This window comes from Hyperoodon ampullatus (genome assembly GCF_949752795.1).
Source record: "Hyperoodon ampullatus genome assembly, chromosome: 19".
In the NCBI taxonomy this organism is placed as follows: domain Eukaryota; kingdom Metazoa; phylum Chordata; class Mammalia; order Artiodactyla; family Ziphiidae; genus Hyperoodon; species Hyperoodon ampullatus.
The window spans coordinates 51,881,482-51,905,135 of NC_136932.1; the positions used below are offsets into that span (position 1 = coordinate 51,881,482).

Below are 23,654 nucleotides of genomic sequence, written 5' to 3' on the forward strand. Positions count from 1 at the left end.
ATGAAAAACAAGTGAATCATTTCCCCCTGCTAGATTTACACCAGAGCTAATCTCAATAAAGTGATTTAGGAATGGTGAGAATGGAAAAGGACTCTGGAAGAATCTTTATGGGTGAAAAGAGGAAACAAGAAGTCAGAGATTTGTATTTAGCAACAAATAGGCAGATGCCTCCAAGCTCCAACGCCTCCGGGGCGCAGCTGACAGGATTTGGGGGGCTCCCTGCTCCTCACAGCCGCAATCAGTCGCTAAACACAACTCACCCCGAAAGCCACATCTACCCTAGGATTATTCCTTCCATGAAGTATTTTATATTGTGAAAGAAGGCCATTTGGCTGGGAAAACAATGAAACCCCCCCCAAAGAACCTGTCACCCTGCGGGAACGCTACATCACTCACTCTGTGCTGCTTAAGGAATCGAGTGTGGCAGCGGCGGCGACAGTAAAAACACTCTTTATTTGTGGTGGTTCAAGGCCGTGGTGGGGGGGGGGCGAGCCCTTTGCACACGGACGCACCGGTGACACAGATGCTGGATTCCAGGTTTCCAGGCACTCGTCAGGCCCGTGTTCTGAACAGCACACGTTCCCGGGATTTCCCGAGTTCCTCTATGTGGGGCTGGGTGTGCGGAGGTCCTGCCTCAGGCCCCGGGCCACAGGGAGATGGGCGCCATCAGTCCCCGTGGCCTTCGTCAGGGGGGTTGAGTTGGCCAAAAAGAGATCGATACAGCTCTGTCCTGGAAGACAAATGAAACAAACTGGTTAACGCGTTGGTTAACTTTTCAAGGTTAAAAAAGAACCAAGAAGCTGGGAAATACCCCAGTCTGATTCTTCAATTGGAAACACAGCCACATAATTAAAAATGCATCCCACAGCTCTTATTCACAAATACGAAGGAGGGCAGGAACTTAGAAGCGGCCAAACAGCAGAATATGTAAATAGTCCAGAGTGGCTGGATACCCTGTCTCCAGGGAACGAGTTTTCTATAAGTTTGCCCTTTACACACAGGCTCTTCAAGTAAGAAAACAAGATTGAATATTTTAATAGGATGTATGAGACTGCCACATGAGGAGGAGGATTCAATCAGACATGGGATGCAGGGGATATAATTCAGTTTTCATACATTTTCTTGGACTTGGCAGTACTTGAAAAACAATGAAAATGACCCAGCAACAAGATTCCAATTACCAGCACACGTGCAGCTGCTCGGGCACCAAGGCTCTTCCCCATACCCCGGCCCTTCCGCTATTCTCCATCTAATAAATAATTCGATTGGCTAATTTATTTCTAAAGCTGGGTCTGACGTTAAAAAAAAAATCCTAACATGCCAGGGTCTTGCGTCCCTGAAAATGAAGTAAATGACCACTTGCCACCTCTGTTTCCACCACCACCTGGCCAAAGGCACCTGTCGGGGTGGGCAAGGCCCTCCCAGCACCAGCACCGAGCCCGCAGCTCCAGAACACTTCCCTGGATGGAGGGCAGAGTCTCCCTGTGGAGATGCCAGGAGCCAGGAGGGTCCAAGCAGGTCAAGCCCACAGGGAGGCAGGGACCACGCCCGTGCCCTCGGGGAAGGAGGGCAGGCACCTGGGCGAAGGCCATGGACCAGCGAGTAAACGACCTCGACCTCGGAGAAAGCTGTGCCTGCTCTGCTTATGTTTTCAAGATCTACAGCCTGCCCTCCTTGTTAGGAAAACAGGCTTTTCCTAACAGAACTGCTCTCACCATCTGAGAGTCATCATCAGCAAATCTGATTTTCAAAACAAAACAGAAGACAAAAAAAGCCCCACCCTTCAAACAGCTATTTTTGGTCCAGCCAGACTTCAACACAAAAACTTACAAGTGTTTCTGAAGTCACCTTACTATGGTGGTGTGTACCAAAAGAGACATTATAATTAGAAAACCCAGCAATAGGAATAGCATATTGAAACTTTTTGAAAGGGAAAAGTCTTAAAGAAGGAACCGCAGAAGCCATGGATATAAACAAATCTTATCATGCTGGGGACCACGTGGCAGGCAGGGAAAGTGCAGCCAGAAAACAGTGGGTCTCCTGTATTATTATAGGAATTTTATTGCAAGAATTTGCTGGTGCCCTCAGCCAACCATGGTGCCCCTGGACCTATAAACAAAGGATGCAGGTTCACCCGGAGCTCCAGGGTCTCTTTTGTTCCTGAGCTGTACACATCTGCCTGGCTCGGCCCTGGCCAGGCCCCGGACATGTGCGTACTAAGGCGGAAGGCAGCTTCAGACCACATGCAAATGAGAGGCAGGCAGCCTCCCTTCCAGAGGCAGTGGCTGCCAAATCACCAGCTCCATCACATAAAGGACAGCGATGCCCTGCCCAGGCGTCACTTTATCACGCGATGGCCTGCCTACTTGCCAAAAAGTACAAGTCTCTCTAGCCATTTCCACAAAGAAATTAAATGGTGTTAAGGGGAGAGTCGCCATGACAAAGAGGACAGTGTGGCTTTAAGGCTGCGACATCTGACGAGAGGGAGCTGCAGAGGCGCCATGCCATTTAGCCCTTCACAATCGTCCCTTCGCAGCCTCACCGTGCTCGCTGCACCAGACCCCATCATTACCACTGAGCAAATGCTTCCTCTCCGCGCGGTGACATCAGCAAACCGCCTGGGCGAAGGCGGCAGTTACTGCCCGCAGCAGGGTTCACGTGTCAGGAGCAGAGAGGGAAATGCTGAAACCCATGTTTTGACAGAACATCATTTCACACTCAGGTGGGCAAAGCTGACAAACATGCAGCTAGCTGTTCATGGCAAAGCAACTTGGAAAGCTGAGTGGTCTGGGTTCTTAAAATATTTTTACAGAAAAGAGAGAAAATATGAGTAAGGGATTATTCCAATCTAAGAATCCCCAAGCAGTTTCAACTTGAAGTCTTCCTCACCCATGACCGCCAATCAGTTCAAAGTCTCTCAAACCTCCCTGCTCCTCCAGGCTCCGTGATTTCAGATCTCACCGTCTCTAACCCAGAATGCGGTGCCAGCCTCCTAAGCGACTGTTCTGTTCCCGTCTCCTCTTCCCCCGCCTCCATCCCCCTCAGCCCCAACTCTAAGGACTCTAGAGATGGACAAAGCAGACCCTCCTGGGGTCCAGGAGCACCACCAGGATGAAGACCCCCAGACTCCGGCTGCTCAGCTAGGCCCCAGCCCCTCTTTTTCCCTGCGGAGGACCCGCCGGGGACGGAGCTGGGAAAACCACGGCCACGAAGGGTGGGGTCCAGGGTCTGGTCCTCGAGCCTCTCTGTGTACCCCCTAACAGAACTCTACAAAATCCCGCAGCCCCTGCACACATTTTTACGTTGACATATAAAATTTTTCTTGATGATGTTAATAGTCACGAAGGATATCATTACCACAAATCTGTGACCACCAACCCTTAAAATAACTCTCACATCCCTTTTGTAATATGCCCAGTGGAATCTATATGCCATACTGATCTGATATCACCACTCACTTAACCCATAAACAAACTCTTTAATTTGGAAAATGTATAGCATCTTTCTCTTTTTAAACTTGTATTTCCATTTGATTTTTCCCTACAGATTTTTGTCCTAATTGTTTTATGCTTGAAAGTCTTTTATGGATCACACTATCATACTTCTTGGCCACAAAAATAAGTATGCAAATTGAAACACTTTTTGAAATTTGAAAAGTTGAAATATTTTAATTTCTTGGGACCATAAGGCTCTAAGTAATTTTTAAAAATTACTTCTGGATTGTGTTATCATTACAATTATTATTAGGATACAACGGATATATACAATAACAATATAATAAAATGTAGTATAATTTTGGTAACATTTTAATATACATAAATATGTAAAATGTTACTGGAAATTCTCTCTCAGTGATATGGATGAGGCTTTCCCCTCCATTCCCATTCCATGGTTGAATATAATTTATTGCTAGAATGAAAGAGGGCTCAGCACCAATTCTATTCCTATTTTTTAGTTTCTGCAGACAGAAGTGATGAGAAACCTTGCCACACAAACAAGCAGACGTGGGAATGGGAGAGTTTTGTTATAGCAAGGATACTCAATTCTTTTAAGTCCTTCTGAATTAACCACCCCCCCAGTCACAGTGATCTACCACCAAAACTTCGTTTTAATGATCTACCAGCTGACAACTCAATTAGGTTCTCCTGCAATTTTGCTGAGAATGAAGACCTGGAAGCCACCTGACCGGCAGGGCAGAAATTTCCTGGGTCACGGCCCGTCGCAATCCCTATACTGTATTTTCACCAGTCCTTTTGTGAGGTTCCCCACTCCAGAGTAACGTCCCATGTCAGGGTAAGGAGGGGCTTCGTGTCTGGAGAGGACAACCGCCAACGGTGAGGGAGAAGGAGAAGTGGCAGCTCCAGTTCGGGCAGGCTCTCAGGCAGGGCTGCTGAGAGCCTCTCAGGAAAGAGCTGGAAATTTGATTCCTGCCAACTCTCTGTGTCTCCTTTCCGGTGGGAAGATCTCTGCACGGCCCAGGAGGAAGACTGAGGCGGAGGGTGTCCTGAGCGTTGCCCCAAACCCAGGCAGATGCTAGACCTGGGGCCAGTGCGCAGGGGAGAGGAAGGCACCTGGAAAGAAACAGGATGCGTCCATATCCCTATCCCATCCCAAGGCAGGAACACAAAACTAAAAACAGAACTCGGTAATGAAAAGCCACCCTGGGACAGAGGGTCGGACTGCCTTCTGCTGCACAAAGCATTTTCCCCTGCAGCACCCTTCCTGACCGGGACTGAGCCACCCAGAGAAGCTAAACTATCAGTCCTTCAGGTTAACCTCATCTCCATCCGATTCTCCAGGGTAAGTGTACAGTTTAATACTTGAGGTCCCCTTAAGGCTATGCATAATGAAGTTGGGTTTTTAAATATATAATTCCTGCTCCCTATCACATTAAGAATCAAGATTTGAATCACTGAGCGGAAATGCCTTCCCCCCTCGGTCACCCTCCCCCCACACTCCTGGCCTCAATGGCCAGTGGGAATGTCCACTGTAGAAAATGTATTAATGTGGGTATCATGCAGGAGAATAACCTACAGAGTAATCAACAGGACTTGGACCTAAGGTAGAAGGTCGATAGCAGGGGCTCTTCCTTGAATTAAAATTTAACTCACCCTTTATTGCAACCTACAAAAGCAAGTAATGAGCACTAACATTTTTATTTCTTTTAAACTGTCATTTAGGCTATAGAGGGGATAATTACCTATCTCTAATGTAGTAAGGTTTTATAACCCTTAGTGAGGCATTTTCTAATTTAATATTTTTACTATATTATCGTAAAACCTGTCTCTGGAAAAAAATGATCATGGATTAGCAGCCATCTTCCATAAAGACAGAGAGAGTGTGCGTACGTGTGTGTGTGTGTACTGGGATTCGGCTTATTTATTATGTGACTCTTGTGAAGAGACTTAAGTGCGCCCAGTAGAGCTGGCTGTGAGATGCCATCACTTGAGTGGCGGGCGAGGTTTGAAGCAGCCCTAAACGAGACGCGGGTGGACGTGCGTCACGGTGCCGTCCAGCCACGCGCACTCCTCACTGACCGCGACACAGACCAGGGGCTTTCACGCCATCATCAGGGCAAACAGTACAAAGGAGCACCTGAACCCTGCAGAGGATATGTGCGGGGGGGGGGCGTGGGGCGTGGGACTGAAGGAGCCGCGCAGGCCTCGCCCCAGACACCCCGCTCCTCCTCCCCCTCCTCAGGCCCGGACTCCCCCAAGCTGCACCCTGTGGCCAAACGCGAGCAGACAGCAGGGAGAAAGCAGCCAGGCCACCGCTCCCTAAAGAAACCTGCACAGCCTCCAACAGTACCTCCCATTCTCCGAGCAAGTACGATATGCAGGGATTTCGGCGTGTGCCCGTAGAAACAGTATCGCTACTTTCCTGATTAAAACTATACACAGAATTTGTCCTTGATTAATTTGAGATTGTTCATTAGTTGCTTCACTGGGGGGGGTGGGGGGGCTGTCCTCCCTAAATATACAAGACGCATCCCAGAGTGTGCCGGGGGGGCCCTCCCTCCCCCATGATCCCCTCCCCTTCCCTGCACACCCGAGGGCCCTGTGCCGCGTGCTTCTGCGGAACTTGATGTCTTAGACATACATTTGAGAATCCAAGGGTGACGAAATACACAAAGGGAAAGTGAGACGAAGGGCTCCAATTCCAGCAGCACTCGTGTCCAGCAGAACCTCGACGAAACCCGAATCCCTGTGAGTCAGTACAGACACAGCAAGAACAGAGACTCACACTGACCACTGTGGTTGCTGACGGCAGATGTACTTTTAAAAATCATTGGCAATGTTACTGATGCATGTTTTTTCACGTTTGTGTTTGGAAAACATTTTACTTATTAGTGCGGCAGAAGCTTATAAATGTGTATTAGGTGAGGATGGTCCCTGGCCTCAAAGTATAACACAAAGGTATAATAAATTCATAAAATACACAAGAATGCCTATTTGCTCTGCTAGGTTTTCGTAGGATTACAGAGACACGAATGACGCGGCAGAACCTGCGTGGGGAAGGTGAACGTATCAGGTAACTCTGTCTGGACAGCCCCCTCCGCTCGGAGAGGTGGCAGTGTCCTCCCTCTCGCCGGGCGCCCCTCTGCTGCTGTGGGACCCCTCACACAGCCCAGTCCTCCAGAGCCAGGACGGACGGCTCCTTGATCCTCCCCGTGGCAGCATTTCAACCACTGCTGCCTTCCCCTGACTAAATCTGGTCTCTTCTGGGTGAAAAGAACCAGTTCACTCCATTCCCGCTATGACAGAGCTGGAGTTCTCCTGCTGGCCTGGCGGAACCCCTCGGAGCCCTCCAGGTTGCCAAAGAGCTGACGGGGAGGCCCTCGCTCTCCGAGCCCATACCCACGTGTCTGGACAGTCCAGGCGGCCCAGGTGTGCGGGGCCAGCGCTACCACCTCCTCTGTCCTCAGCCCGTCCTTTCCTGCCCTCACAGAGCTTCCAGTCTCTCTGTTCTGCCTGACAATGTGCCCAGGGCATCCCAAGTGCCAACTGAAAAAGATATCTTGCCAGTCATCCCTTGGCACCAAACCAAGGGGTCCTCCCAACCTAACCTTCTGGCTGCTTTGAGGTCTGCCCCCCAAATACTAGAGATGAGACGGCACCTCCCTTAATCTTTCATTCCTTCTGCTTCCTCTGACCCCAATCCATTCTACTCTGTATCAGAGACTTTACAGGCGAGAGGAAGATGCCTGAGAACTGTTTCTGTGACCTAAGAGGGGAACTATATTGGTCCAGATGGCAGGAGGCTGCCCTGCGCTCCTGGGGGCCGCGCGCACACCACAGCAGCGGGATCAGAGGCAGGGCCCACCCTCCGGGCCTTCATCTCTCAGGGAGCCTTCGTTGTGAGGAAGACGACGCAGGCAAAGGGACAGAAAGAAGTACGTCCTGTAAGGAGGGAGCATCACGTAGGACGACGTGAAAAGAAACGACGAGCAGAAGACTCACAAGTCTGGAGTGCAGCTGAAAGGCCAGCACTGAACAAAAAGTGGGTCTCGGGCTTCTTTCCCGAAACGCCGGCGTACCAAAAATCACACACACACACACACACACACACACACACACACACACACACTCACACACACACACACCCCTCCCCCCCCCCAAGAAACATGAAAAGAGAAGAAAGCGACCTTCTCTTACTGAGGTCTTATGAGGTCTTATTTCTTAACAGGATCAAGTTAGCAAAGTAATAGTGACTCAGAGAATGCCCTCACCTATCACTAATTACCTAAATCTGGACCCAAGGCCAATCTCCCATCAGAACCAGGCTCAACTCTTCACAAGCTCCAAGGCAGCCCACCGCAGCTGCCCAAATCTGCCACAAGGTGGCAGCACACGACGCATTTCTCAGTGGACCAAGCAACTAGCAAGGCTCCCACCAAACTGTGGCCATAAATTACCTGGAGTGCCTGCTCTCCTCGCCATCCTCCCCAGCGCTTGAAGGAGACTCGGGAAGGTCTGTTCCATTTCGCTCCTTTGGTCAGGTCAGAACCAGGTCCTTCAAACCTCTGCAAATGCTTTTAGCCCTACAGCTTTAAATTACAGATGATGACACGGCCTCTGGCCCGTCTCCTAAAGATCAGACCGACTCAAGATTTATAAATGTTCAAAGATGCAGGTTCAGGCCCCAAACAAAGGAACTGAACGGCTGGGAGGAGGAAGGAGAGGTGAGAGGGAGCGAGGGGTGAATCTGTAAAGGTTTTCTCCCCACTTGCGCTCCCTCCTTGCTCCCAAGCCAGTTAACAAATTCACTCCACTTACACGAGGAAGAAAAACACTGGAAACTTCCATCATCCCTACCACTAGTTTCAAGTCTTTCAAATTCTTTTAAAGAAAAATAATTTACCTTGGTGGGTCTTGCAAAAAAGTAGGGGGGGGGTGGGAGGGACTGTTGACAAAAGGGATGTCGCCTCCTCTCCTGTGCATTAATATTCCATATTCCTGGGATGATTTCCACTTTCACAGTTTGACTGTTTTATAACAGATTTGACGCGAGAGAAGACAAATGGCCTCACAAAGGAAAGACGACAAATCATCTCACCGCTTTTAGCAGGGTCTTCTCTTTACTTTTATTTATTTTTATTCTGTGGCTGGGCTGCGGAGCTCTCTGCCTTGCTGGCGATGTTTAATATTAACGCCAAGCCCCCGCGATGCTGGCAATAGAGTTGGCTGGTGTTGTGTTTACGGCTTTGTGACTGCTGGCTTCAGGAAGATGAAGCTCCTTGTCCAAACAGCAGCCCCTCTAACAGCTCCTGTTAAAAGCCAGGGGATGCTTCGCTGCTTAGATGTGAACCACTTCCTTCAACCCCACGGAAAGGGAGGCTGACACTGAGTTACATTTGTATCCCTATCAGGACCGCTGCCCAACGACCCAGGACCGGACGGGGGCCGGCATATGACGATTCTCTCAGCTCCAGTTTAAGGCTACTCTGAGGGGGTCAAAACACACAGAAATTAACAAGGGTATCTGTCCTCAACCCACAGAGTTTCAGCGAGGCATTCCATTACTTCTGGTGATATATTGGAGGATTTACTTTACCAAAAATACCCAGTCTTAATCCGAACATAAAAGCAGCAACTACTGAGCACACAAACACCGGCAGCAACTCTGGGCGGCCACGCCCCGGGCTCGGCTCAGCCTGCAGGACACAAAGGCCACCATCCACATGCTCCCCCCAGGGTGCGACCGCCCCTGTTCCGTTTCTGCTCTGCCCTCTTGGTCTTTTTTATCTTCCTCCCATAGCCCTTCTCCTGGGTTCTGTTCTAGGCCCTCTTCCCTTCTCTCTCGACCCCTCCCCTGGCCAACGCATCCACGCTCTCAGCCCTGCCGGTCTCCTGGGTGCAAAAGCTGCCTACAGCTGGAGTGCCCACGTCCCCACCTTGGCACTGTGTCCAACTCCAATAAACTGGCCACTGACGGCACCAGGCCCTGCAGGGCGATTCTGCCACCTAAACTACCTTTGTTAATCATGGCAGCAGATTCTCTGTTATTCATGTCCAACACTTAACTGTTTAATGGCAGGAAGCTACAAAGTTATAGGTGAAAACACCACATTTTCTGATTAAAAACTAAAATCCTCCCTGAGATAGGGATCTTGTCTGGACAGTTCACTTACATTAATTGATAGAATGCAAACGGAGGCCCTCCACCTGTCACTCTGTCTTGGTTTTTAATGGTTTCCTTCAAAGAACTTCCTCCTCTCCTCTGTAAATCAGAGGAGAGAAATTTGGAAAAAAGGTTTCTCCCAGACACCTGCCAGGGCACCTATCCCCAGGAGGAGTGCCCAGGAGCCCTCAGCTTCCGGGTGTCTGCAACAGGGCCAGCCCCCACCCATGCGCCTCGGTTCACCAGCTAGTCGCTGAAGTCAGCAATCTGATGACCTCGGCCAGTTATGAGACTGGTTTTTAAAAGCCTGGCTGCTCCGTGCAAAATGAGTGGTTTGCATTTCTGCCCCCGGAAGCCGGTGACTCTGTTTTGCTGCCCGGCTGTGCCTCCCCTGCAGGATAGAGAGCTGGGTGAGGACGAGGAGGACGAGCGCCGCCAGCGCCGGTAGGAGAAAATGTGTATTGATTTCTCCCTCCTTTTAGAGGAGCACAGAGCGTTGAAGAACAGCTGCTCCTCTCCGCAGCCTTTCACGTTCCACGCGCGACAGAGGGCCCAACCCCCGCCCGCCTCCGGGAAGCAGAAAGGGGCGGCTCCTGGATGCCAGCGGCCACCAGGCCGCCTGGTCCACTGTGCGGACTCCAAACACCCCAGGCCACAAATGCCTCCCTTCCTCGGATCCAGTAATTTCCCTCTCTGGGCTGACGTTTCCTCATCTATATTGGAGAAGAAAGAGCCTTCAGTTGTATTTACCTTTTAAGTGGAGGTGCCCAGAGGGTAAAAGAGTTAATGTTTATAAAGTGTTATTTTCCCCAGAGGAAGACAATGGATGAAACACAAGGTGTGGTTGGCTCATTCAAGACCTCGTTTCCAGGGTGGTTAGTAACAGCTTCCCATTACAAATGCCCTGCTTCCGAGCACCTGGAACTCAAAGAACACTCAGGCAATGCCCTTTATCTAAATATCCTTTTTTGCTGCGACACTTAATACCAACACTAGAAATAACAAAAGGAAACCAAGGACTATTATGCCTTGTTAATGCACATACAGCAGCCATTCCAGAAGTGTCTTCTTCTTAAACCAAACAAATCCTGAGAGCATTCCAAAAAAGCTGACCTACAACGAGAACTGGTCATCACAGAGCCCTGCCTGAACACTCCATGTTTCCACAGTAACGAATAATTTGTAGAAGGGCCACCAGAAACCAAACCCGGCATGGTTATCACAGCCAAGATGGGCAGGAGAAAACCGACAGTATGGTACAAGTTTGTGGTGTACACTCTTGGGAGCAACTGAAATACAAGAGTCTTCTTGAAAGACCTTTTCCCAGGGTTCATCCTAAGTTAAAAGACCTCCAAAACTCTCTAAGTAAAGGATTGGGCGTGACAAGTCCCGGAGCTGGACTCTCCTTATTTCTAGGGCTTTTCCAATGTGGCCAGGAGCGAAGAACAAACTATGGAGCCGGCTTTCAGGCGGTGCGACATCCTCGCGTGGAGACAGAGCCCGAAGAGGATTAGGGTCTGCACTGCCGGTGAACTGCCGTGTACAGAGTGCCGTGGGAACAGAGCAAAGTGCGGACGGTCCCCGACTTACAACGGCTCGACTCAGGATGTTTCCACTTTACGACGGTGCGAAAGCAATGTGCACTTAGTAGAAACTGTACTTCCAGTTCTGAACCGTGACCTCTCTCTTCCCGGGCCGGGGATGTGCGGCAGATCCCCTCTTGTGATGCTGGGCAGCGCAGCCCCCGGTCAGCCACACGATCACGGGGGTGGACAACCGACACACTGACAACCACCCTGTGCCCAGACAGCCCTCCCGTTGTTCACTCTCAGTACAGTATTCGATCAATGACATGAGACACTCAACACTTTATTACGAAATAGGCTTTGTGTTGGATGATTCTGCCCAACTGTAGGCTAATGTGAGTGTTCTGAGCACGGTTAAGGCGGGCGAGGCTCAGGCGTGAGGTCAGTAGCTGAGGTGTATTAAATGCATTTTCGACTTATGCTATTTTCAACCTGCAATGGGTTTATCGAGATGTAACCCCACTGTAAATCGATGAAGATCTGTATATTAGAGTTAGATGACTTGGAGAGATTTTAGTAAAAGAGGCAAGAAGCCTTTGTCCATTCATCTTATAGGGATTGTCTGCAAAAATAATCTTACCAGCAAATTGCTTACAAGCAACAGACTCATAAGCTGAAGGCCTTTAAAGGCACTTCAGACAGGAGACCTACAGCCAACTCTTCTCAGGTTTGCACAGAAATGGGTATGTCTGCGTTGCAGGCAAAGGGACAATGACATAATACGTACACATGGGAAAATGTAAATTTTGTTTATTTACCTATTTGTACAGATATCATTAAAACAGTCCTTCTCAGAAACAAAGAAATTACAAAGAACATTTCATTCTCAAGAATCCAATGAGCAAGAAGGACTATTTTAACTTTATAAAGAAGGAAACTAAGGCCCAGAGACAAGATTTCTTCAAGGTCACACTGTCTGTGAGCTGGGGCAGAACAGGTGCTCAAGGATCCCGAGTCAGTCCTCTAGCCCAGAGAAGGCTGACATCAACCGGGAAAAGACTTAAATTGTTTTGCAAATAAAACTTCTGCTACAAAAATGCTATATAGTTAGTAAGGCAGGATTCAATTGGAATCAAAATATATTATTGCAAATGTATGAGTATAATACCATACATTTTTACTAAAATCTCTCCCAGTCATCTAACTCGATAATACCAATTTTTTGTAGTAAACAAACGCATACTATTGTACTTTGACTTAAAGTACAATAAGTATGAAGCATTCTTAGCAAGAAAAAAACCCGAATAAGTGTTTCTGTGAACCGAAATAAGTACTGTTAGGAACAAATAAAACAGGGGTTCAAGGACAGAAGAGTCACACCTCAGTCGGGGGTGGGGAACCATTAAAGGCTCTCTGGAAAGGCTGATGTGTACCAAGGACTACGAACCCTGCAACAGGAAAGGATGCAGGCAGGGCAGGGGTGAGGAGATGCTCCAGTTCCTGTGAGCAGAATTAAGAGACACGAGCGGGAGGAGGAGGGAGTGTGTCCTGGGACCTCAGGGGCCGGCAGGACAGCACAAGGAAAGTGCACACCAAACCAGGTGATGAGGAGAGAAAGGTAGCAGGGTGACAAATCGCTGCAGGCCTTGAGTGGCAGGTTCGAGTATGGCTTTTACGCTGTAGGCGACAAGGAATAGCATTTTCTAAGTGGTATTTTAGGAAGGTGCAATCTGGCAATGATGCACAGAACTAATTAAATCAGACGGGGGGTCAAGAGGCTGTTGGTGTTTAACAGTCTATGTGGGAAGAAAAAAAATCTGGGCTCACAAAGAAGCTGTAGGACTGGAGAGTAGAGACCACTGAATGATATACGAAAATAAAGTTCCAAGCAGACCAAAAGTAAGAAATCAGAAAAAAGCAAGAGAAAATATCAGCGAACAGCTCATCCTGGGATCCAGGAGGGAATGCCTAAGCATAAAAGCAATGAAAAACACTCCTAAGAAAAAGGTGTTATATATTAGATCACATAAAAAGTAAAACTTACACATGACCAATAAAGATCGTTAATACCAACAGGTGAGCAAACGGGGAGAGCTACAAAAAATAGGAAATATGGTATATAATCATAATATGTAGAATTCACACAAACTGCAAAGAAAAATTAAACCCAAAGAAAAAATGGGACAAAGGATAAAAACAGAAATACAAATGATTAATAAATATACAGACTCTTCAAGGCTATGATTAAATGTGAAAATAAACATTAGATACTTAGGCCAGTGCCTAGCACACTGTAGGGCCTCAGTAAGGTGTCACTGTTATTGAACTCTCCATATCAGCAAAGGTAAATGACATGAGCCTCAGGTGGGGGGAGGGGGATGTAAATCAGTACAACCTATCACGAACCACTGAAAGTACATACATAACTGAATCACTTTGCTGTACACCAGAAACTAACACGACATTGTAAAACAACTATACTGCAATAAAAAAACATTTTTTTTAAGGTTTTGCCTTTGACCCAGGAATTATCCTTCTACTCCTTAGAACCTAAAGAACAAGCAAAACCTAAAACATGGATTTCTATATAAATATGTTCACTGCAGCATTCCTTAAAGAGAAATAAAAACAATCAGAAATAACCTAAACGTCCAAGAATAAATATTCCATAATTGAAAATTACAAAGTCATTAAGATGTCTTTAAAATATTTAATGGTATTAAAATGCTTATAATATAAAGCTAACTGGAAAAAGGGATTCAAACATATATGAATATATCTTTATAAAATATACACACAAAAAGTTCTGCAAGAAAATATATTAGTAGTAGTAATAATATTCAATTCCCAGTAGCAGATAACATGAATTTCCTTTGTGCTTTCTGTATTTTCCAAATTTTCTTCCATAAGAATGTTGTTTTTGTTTTTAAGATTTTTTTTAAAAATAAATTTATTTATTTATTTATTTTTGGCTGCATTGGGTCTTTGTTGCTGCGTGCGGGCTTTCTCTAGTCGCGGAGAGCAGGGGCTACTCTTCGTTGCAGTGTGTAGGCTTCTCATTGCAGTGGCTTCTGTTGTTGCTGAGCATGGGCTCTAGGAGCGTGGGCTCAGTAGTTGTGGCTTGTGGGGTCTAGAGAGCAGGCTCAGTAGCTGTGGCGCACGGGCTTAGTTGCTCCGTGGCATGTGGGATCTTCCCAGACCAGGGCTCGAACCTGTGTCCCCTGCACTGGCAGGTGGATTCTTAACTGCTGTGCCACCAGGGAAGCCCAAGATTTTTTTTTTTTTTTGATATGGACCATTTTAAAGTCTTTATCGAATTTGTTACAATATTGCTTCTGAATTATGTTTTGGTTTTTTGGCCGTGAGGTAATGTGGGATCTTAGCTCCCTGACCAAGGATCGAACCCACATCCCCTGCACTGGAAGGCGAAGTCTTAACCCCTGGACTGCCAGGGAAGTCCCTTTTGTTTTTATTATAGGGGAAAAATGTAGTCTCTAAGGAAAGAAGGTGACAGGCACCTGAATCCGGAAGAAGGAGAACTGTCAAGAGCAAATGGACTGAATACACTGGACCAGGTTTCAAAGCTAATTATGAGGTTTAGGGTCTTTGGAATCAAAGAATGGTGTAACCGTAAGAGCAGGCCTGGAAATTCAGTGATTCACACTAAACTGTGAATGGCTTAATAGGTAAAACCTTCTTATATAGAAAGCATCTTTATTATAACAGAAAGAAAGAACCATTTTAATGCAAACAAGTTTTTAATGGAGAGAAAGGCTCTGTGTATGTGTGCCAGGGGTGGGGAGGCAGCTTCCCTTTGGCACAGGATTCCCACGTATTTCTAAAAGCTTGCTGTCTGCCCTCTTAGCACAGCAGGCAGCGCACCTGTCTCATAAAAGCTTGCTGACTTCTTGGGTTTCCCTGGTGGCACAGTGGTTAAGAATCCGCCTGCCAATGCAGGGGACACGGGTTCGAGCCCTGGTCCGGGAAGATCCCACATGCTACGGAGCAACTAAGCCCCGTGCTCCACAGCTACTGAGCCTGCACTCTACAGCCCGCGAGCCACAACTACTGAAGCCCGCGCGCCTAGAGCCCATGCTCTGCAACAAGAGAAGCCACCACAATGAGAAGCCGGCGCACCACAACGAAGAGTAGCTCCCGCTCAGCACAACTAGAGAAAGCCCAGGTGCAGCAACGAAGACTCAACACAGCCAAAAATAAATAAATAAAATAAATAAGCTTGCTGATTTCTTGAAAACAGGGGCAGGGGTCAGGAGCCACACTCCCAGATGCATAAGCCAGCTCCCCTACAAACTTGCTGTTTGTCTTGGGCAAATTACTCAATTGCTCTGTGCCTCAGGATTCTTATCATAGAACATAGACAATGTCAACCACTTCAGTGGTTTCTTATAAGGACCGAATGAAAATACATATCAAGAGTTTAGAACAGTGTCTAAAGTAAATGTTCAATAAGTGGAATCTGAGGGAGTTCCCTGGTGGCCTAGTGGTTAGGATTCCAGGCTTTCACTGCTGTGGCCCGAGTTCAATCCCTGGTCAAGGAACTGAGATCCAAAAAAATAATAATAAGTGGAATATGAAGTTATCGTTCCATGCCATTTCACTGCCAATCAGAAATAGGGTGGCAGACTTAGGGTGGATAAATCAGAGCAAAGGATGAACACAAAAACTGAGATCATCTGCACATCTTAGCAACCCAGGCTGCTCAGGTGGCTCAGTGATCACTGTGGGCAATGTATTCATAATATGAACGGATGACTAATCTAAATTCAGGTGAAAAACATTAGGTGTTGCCTACCTCCTTCCAAGTTACTTCACTGTGACTAATACAGTATCTATAAGATACTACGTTTTATTTTATTTTTTTTTTGCGGTACGCGGGCCTCTCACTGTTGTGGCCTCTCCCGTTGCGGAGCGCAGGCCCGGCGGCCATGGCTCACGGGTCCAGCTGCTCCGCGGCATGTGGGATCTTCCCGGACCGGGGCACGAACCCGTGTCCCCTGCGTTGGCAGGCGGACTCTCAACCACCACGCCACCAGGGAAGCCCAAGATACTACATTTTAAAAGACAATAATAATAGAATACAAAAACTTAAAAATAATAATTCCTTAAGAGAAACATTTACACTCACTTTAATGAATGTGAAATATCCCTTTGGGAGAAGAATAAGATTCACAATCTTTTGAAGAAATGATGGGAACTTGACTGCAGAAATGAGCACTATAGTTAAGAAACCCTATTCTGAGGAAAGATGTATCTGTTCAGCATCTACAATCTCTTTCTAGGAAATGTGCTTTTCTCTCTCTACAACCTGCTTGGAACCAAGGCTTGAATTTGAGAATGCAAATTCTTCAGAACTGTGTGAGGACTGCAAACCAGCGAACCAGGAAATATGGAAGAAACGAGAGCAGTGCTTTCTTTGCAATCCAGTTTTAAAACTCTGGCCCAAGTGTCAGGTTTGACCTTGAGAATGTTCTGTTTGTCCCTCTGACGTTTCTGGAGGAGGAAGGCCCCAGGCCCCCTCGTTCCGTGCTGGACGCCATCTTTAATGATGATATATGGGGGTCCTTTCCCTTCAGCACTGCTGGGGGGTCAAACGTGTGATGCCGCCCTCCCGGGCATCAACAAGCAAATTATAAACTGTGTCAATCCGAGTTAATGCAAAGCTGTAATCCTCTTTAACAAGAGATCAAATCACTGCCCTGAGTTATGTTCTTTCTGTAATCTGATAAGGAAGAGAGGGAACCTCTAATAAAAGAGTAATGGATGCCTTTAATGACGCTGGGGAAAGACAGCACCAGTGCAAGTTTCGAGCTCGTTCCTGCTGATTAGATCAATGTTGCATATTTGCTCGGGCTTGTTTCACCTGTCAGAACCACCTGTGTCTTTTTAGGAGATAAGAAGCCTCAGAGAAAACATCTATATCTTAACCATTCTTGCTCTCAAGTTTTTAACCAACGAAAAATGTTCTATGGAGGGTATTTCTGGGGTTATTAGCTAATGGGCTCTCAAATGCTGAGCAAACTTCATCAGAATATTTCACCTCGATTCAGTGCATTATGGCTAATAAAAGAGGGTGGGGGGGTAAAGTAGGTAACGGGGAATCAAAAATGGTCTAAGTAACCTCTGGATTACCAATTAGGGAGAAAAGAACACCATCAGGAGAGTGGTAGAATGTGCCCATACTTAGGGTACAGACCCACACACAAAAATGGCACGCGGAAGATAAATTGCCTGTACAAATTCTATTATACCGAGGCACTTCAAGAACAACGTGGCAGTGATGTTGACAAAGCACTTTACAAGGCTGGATTACATTTGTACATTTCTAAAACTCCAGATGTAAAACAATAATGTATTTGGTGCTTAGCAGTTATCATTAAAGGATTCTCTCTGTGTTCTTGCTAAAGCCAGTAGCTTTACAAAAGGAGAGGGGAAAGAGGTTTTTTATCTGGGGGCAGAGAGTGGGGGTTAAAATGAAAATTCTTGCTGTTCCTACTGACAATTGAAGTTCTTTGCAAAGGAATGGAGTACCTACAAAATGTTGATATTGCTATCATTTTTGTAATAAGAAAAAAAGCTTCTTAGGAAAATACATAACCTACCCTTTCAATGAACAGTACCAGAACTGGGTTTATCTAGTAAATGCTCTCTGCAGCAGCAGTACATGCAAGGCAAACACCAATTTCCTTAGGCACCAGGCTGACTGCTGCCGCTTAGACCCGTTCTGTGCTGACAACAAAACCCACGCCGACAGAGTAAGCAGTTCCCATGCATTCCCCGTCCCAAATCTGGGGCGGTGGCTAGTTCTGAGGAACACATCTCGACCTGACTCAGAGGCTTACTCAGAATTTACTTCTCCTACTTGTCACACTAGCATTTTACTATCTGACCTACATCTACTCAGCAAACGAAAAAGAACGAACTTCTTTAAAAGTCTGCCTCAGAGGATCTTTCAAAAACACAGGCAAAACCCCAGATGATTATTTCCACAACCGACAAATTCTTCCTTTTGTTAGAACCATAATAAAAGATCACCTGAATTTTCCCTTCACCCTCCCTCTGGTCTAACAGCACTCCAGGGCTTTCACACCATGTAAAGTGAGCTCTGCTTCTAAAATGTCCTTGATAAGCTTAGAATAACTTCAATAGTCAGAGAAGTGAACAGCAATCCTGTAAATCATGCAAGTAACACACTGACCTGTTCTCAGTGGTGACAATATGCTTAGAGGGATTCTCTGCCAAGGAGACATCGAGCCCTTTGTCCTCCTCAGCCCACTGATAACTCTGCCTCTACGGCATCACATGACACTTCTGCCCTCTTCGCACAGATGACTCTGAAGGGCAAACAGGAGCTGCTCTGGGAGATGTGCTGCCCCGTGCCAAGAGTACCTGAGGGTCCAGCAAAGCCAGCGATCCTTTTTAGATGCGTGGTAACCCCTCTCTCGCACGCAACACATGATACAGGGGCAAAGTTGAATTTCTTTTCTTTCCTCCCAGTACTGAAAGGCAGCTATGCTAACCACCATACCACCAACGCCCCTCCCCCCAGTACTGGGAGTGTTCATCAGGCCTGCAATAGAAACCACCTGCCTACCTCCTCATATGGACCAGCAGAAGTGTCAGGGGTCACATGAGACTTTCACTAGCAAAGGAAACCTGAGGGCCTGTAAAGGCATTTAAATCAGTATGCAAAGCTCACCTACAGACGCCCCAAAGGGAAATCTGGTAATACAGGAGCAAACTGGGCTGCTCTGCATTTAAAAAGACTTTTTAAAAAATAGATTGCTCGAAGAGAAAATTTCCTAGCATGAGAAAAGAATATGTATCAGTAGAAATAGGAAGACGCCACTACCTTTCTAAAGATCCTTTTACAGATAGTACTTCTTCCTCCATTAAGGGTATTTTAATACCCTGTGTGAAACATCTCTGCTTTCTCTCCCTTCATGAGAGCTATGTTCTAGTCTCAATTCAATTTGACCAAGTCCAAATTTGAGCTCGAACTGGACAACGGACATGGGGGATTCAAGGATGAGTAACCATACTGGGATTCCCCCCGCTTCTCCTCTCTTTATTAATACTGGGTATTAATCCAACTTAGGCACATGTGTGGAACAACAAATTGGACCCAAGACACAGCTAAAGAGAAGGGCTTCTCTCTCCAGACCTGGGTATGGTAGGAACCACAGGTAGAGTGGCCTCTGAGAATAAGAAATCAAAAGGGCTGGAGGGGCTTCCCTGGTGGCGCAGTGGTCGAGTGTCCGCCTGCCGATGCAGGGGACACGGGTTCGTGCCCTGGTCCGGGAAAATCCCACATGCCGCAGAGGGGCTGGGCCCGTGAGCCATGGCCGCTGAGCCTGCGCGTCCAGAGCCTGTGCTCCGCAACGAGAGAGGCCACAGCAGTGGGAGGCCCGGGTACCGCAAAAAAAAAAAAAAAAAAGTGGGGGGGGCTGGAAATTTTGTTATGTAATTTTTGACCATGATTTAAAAAGGGGAGGGGTGGCTGGGACTGAAGCTACTAGGGTATCAAAAGCCAGTTTTATCCAAATGGCTCACAGGGCAGAAGGCTTAAGGGGAAGAGGCTCTTTCATTTATGCAATACTTCAACAGAGAAAAGCAGGACCTTCCCGCCTCCTCTTTATATTATACTTTTCACAATGAACATGTCCTAGTCTGTTGATAAATGTAAAAAAAAAAAAAATCAAATACTACAGAAAGAATAGGCTAGAAAGTAAAATATGTCTTCCTCTCCACCCTGCCCAGCAATAAACACGTGAAGAGTTTGGTGTACACTGTTTCAGAGCTTCTTATTTTTTTTAGTGACACTTAATATGAATGCATCCTCATGGCAAGAAATTAGAGCGAAAAAGAAGTATGAGAAACAAAAAAAGGTGACAATCTCCCTTTGCCCCTTCCTCCTCCCAGTCCCTTCCCCATAGGTAAACATTTTAAATATTATTGATGTATAACGTATCCATACATTCGTATACATATACAGCTGTTGAATATTTATTTTAAAAACATAAATGGATATTACATAAATGGATGTTTCTTTTCCTAGTTAACAAAATAACCTGGAGATCTTTCCATGACAGTATAATATTTTTTTTGGTAAGGCACCACGTTTTCTTCAATCATACATGTTTATTTACTCAAAAGTAGGATTATGATATAGTATTCTGTAGCCTACTTATTAAACATTATGTTAATATGTACAGCTCCACTTCCTCCTTTAACAGTGGCTTATAACTTCAATGAATGATTTTCTGTGATTTATTTTAACTAGTTCCCTACTGACGGTCATTTGGATTGTTTCTTATTTTTCCCCATTATAAACAATGTTGCAATAAAGATCCTTGATACAAAAATATTTGCAAACTTCCTATTTCCTTAGGTCTCCTTAGGTCAATTCCTAGAAGTGGATTTCTCTGGGTCAACAGATACATTTACATTTAAATTTTTGAAAAACACTGCCCAATAGCCCTCCAAAGTGATTCTGCCATTTACATTCCTAACAACAGTAAATGAAAGCGTCTGCTTCCTCACACCATCGACATGAGTGATTATCACTCTTTTAATGTTTTCCAATTCAATAAGAAAAAAATGAAATCTCATTATTTTAATATCCGTTTATTTGATTAATGAGATTGACAGTCTTTATATTTTTGGGCCATTCGATTTTTCTTTTATGATTTCTAAGTTTGCTTGTTGACGTATGCTTTACCCATTATTTTTATTGGGATATTCTTAGAGGTCTGTAAAAACTCTTTCCATAGCATTCTTACACAGTAATGTTACATTGAACTTTGTCTTCTCAGTTTGTCATTTACTTATAACTTTGTCTCTGATATCTTTTTCACTGTGACTCTTACGTAGTCAGAGCTACTAGTACTTTCCCCGTGGCTTCTGGCCTTCGTGTCGTGCTTACAAAGCCTTTCTCTACTTCAAAATCATAAAGAATTCTCTGTTCATACATGCACACCAAGAATGACATATCTGTAACTTTGTTCTACTCTACCATAGATACAACTATAAAAATGGGTTGAATTTTCCCAGAAGTTTACCTTCAATAAATCTATAGCATTATTTAAAAAAAAAAAAAAAAAGAATGATATATCTGTAACTTATCAAAACCAGAACTATTCACTTGGAGAAAAGTATCAATAGTATGCACTGATGCTGAAATGAAAGTTTCCCATTCCTCAATATTTTGTGGCATACAAAGTGAGAAACCAAATAGAACAGTGCTAGATTATTTCCAGTTATGGAATTACCTAAACAAAAAACAAAATAGGCCAAGCTATGAAGGCCTCCTTCTTAAGATACAGTTTTTTAAAAAAAGATACTACCTAACACTACCTACAGGCCCTGGAATATTTGATATCAGAAGCAGAAAGAGCTAATACTCACTTACTCTGCCTATAGTTAGTCTGGCCTATTCAGACTCTGGAGCACGAGCAGTAACGTGGATGTCTGCCTCTGTGTCCTCAAGAAACACAAGGCAAAGGGAGTGTACTTGGTAAAAACAAATGCTCAGTTCTCCAGCTGTAACACTTTTATTAAATTCCTTGTTACAAAGTGGCTAAACCAGCTGGAGAACAATGCTGATAATTAGCAACGTCCACAAGGGAGAGCTTTTTCCCCCACAAACACCAAATGCCACGCTGTTACCCAGCAAACACATTCCGAACCCCTCCTCCCTTGCCTGCTCTACCTGAAGTGGCAACATAACAGAGTTATGGCCAATGAGATATGAGAAGTTGTTTTTGGAGGGCATTCTGATAAAAGAAAATCAGTATGGCTGACACCACTCCTTTCCTCTTCTTCCTGCCTGGAATGCATACGTGATGGCTAAAGCTGCAGCAACCACCTTGCAACCACAGGGGGAAGACCAAGGTATGTTGGCCTTAATACTACTGGGAAGGGAAAAACCAATGGCAGTAATTACCTGCCACCCCTAGGATTATTGTCAGAAAAATAAACTCCCATTTGCTTATACCTCTGTAGTCATATTTTATGTTTCTTGCAGACCAAGCCCAACATAATCCTAAATAATAAAGTTGTTTTCAAATAAACTTTATGTCTAGCATATAGTAGACCCTTAAAAACTATGAGTGAATAAACAAGATTCTGGAAAACTAAGTGTCCGGGGGTATCAGGTTATTCAAGAAAACTCCCAGCTAGGAATGACAATCGATTTCTAAATGATCTAGTAGTACTATATTCAAAAGATGCCACCAATACTTAAAACTAGATTTCACTTTATGCCTGGGATAATAATGTTACCTTAATGGATTTTAGTTTTTAAGTGCCTAGTTTTCCTTTTCTATTGAAGTAATTTTTTCATGTCATCCTGACAGAGAACCCTAAGAAGCATTCATTTTACTCTATTATTATTATTATTATTATTATTTGCAATACGTGGGCCTCTCACTGTTGTGGCCTCTCCCATTGCGGAGCACAGGCTCCGGACGCGCAGGCTCAGCGGCCATGGCTCATGGGCCGAGCCACTCTGCAGCATGTGGGATCTTCCCGGACCAGGGCAAGAACCCGTGTCCCCTGCATCGGCAGGCAGACTCTCAACCACTGCGCCACCAGGGAAGCCCTACTCTATTATTTTTTTAATTCGTTTTTTCCTCTTGCTTTTATTTATTTATTTACTTATTTATTGGCTGCGCTGGGTCTTCGTTGCTGCACACAGGCTTTCTCTAGTTGCGGCAAGCGGGGGCTACTCTTCATTGCGGTGCACGGGCTTCTCATTGTGGTGGCTTCTCGGTGGCTTCTCTTGTTGCGGAGCATGGGCTCTAGGCGCACAGGCCTCAGTAGTTGCAGTACGTGGGCTCAGTAGTTGCGGCACGTGGGCCCTAGAGGGCATGGGCTTCAGTAGTTGTGGTGCATGGGCTCAGTAGTTGCAGCGCGTGGGCTCAGTAGTTGCGGCGCATGGGCTCTAGGACTCACAGGCTTCAGTAGTTGTGGAGCGGGGGCTCAGCAGTTGTGGCTCTTGGGCTCTAGAGCACAGGCTCAGTAGCTGTGGTGCATGGGCTTAGTTGCTCTGTGGCATGTAGGATCTTCCTGGACCAGGGCTCGAACCTGTGTCCCCTGCATGGGCAGGCGGATTCTTAACCACTGCACCACCAGGGAAGTCCCTCACTCTATTATTTTTAAAAACAGATCAGACCCAGAAATAAATGGAAAAACAAACAAACAAAACCCAGCCAGACAAAGGCATTCATTTGCAAAGCACAGGAGAGCATAGGAAGTTACAAAGATGTGCATATAAATGGACTCAGCGCCACCAGTAAGCTATTTTGTACTCAAAGCACTGAAAAAATGCAAACAAAAAATTGATAATCATTGTGTTCAACTAAACTTGCACATCTACTACTTTTCAAGCAAGGGGGGAAATCTGATGGGGTTTATTAGCAAACTAAATACTTTCAAATAAAAACGTTGAATGTAGCTTGAGGGATAAAGCTGGCAAAACCCACATGT

General features: G+C 45.8%; 1 protein-coding gene across 3 annotated transcripts in view; it reads right to left on the reverse strand.

Moving 5' to 3' along the window:
- Positions 1-434: 434 nt before the first annotated feature.
- The window catches only part of AATF (apoptosis antagonizing transcription factor), a gene marked incomplete at its 5' end in the record, with an annotated part of 104,600 nt that continues 81,380 nt past the window's right edge, over positions 435-23,654 (reverse strand). For all 3 annotated transcript variants that reach the window (XM_079725398.1, XM_079725397.1, XM_079725396.1), the window contains one exon: positions 435-730. In XM_079725398.1, the coding sequence (XP_079581524.1) occupies positions 667-730 (64 nt within the window). In that variant the 3' untranslated portion in view covers positions 435-666. The remainder of the gene's footprint in view (positions 731-23,654) is intronic.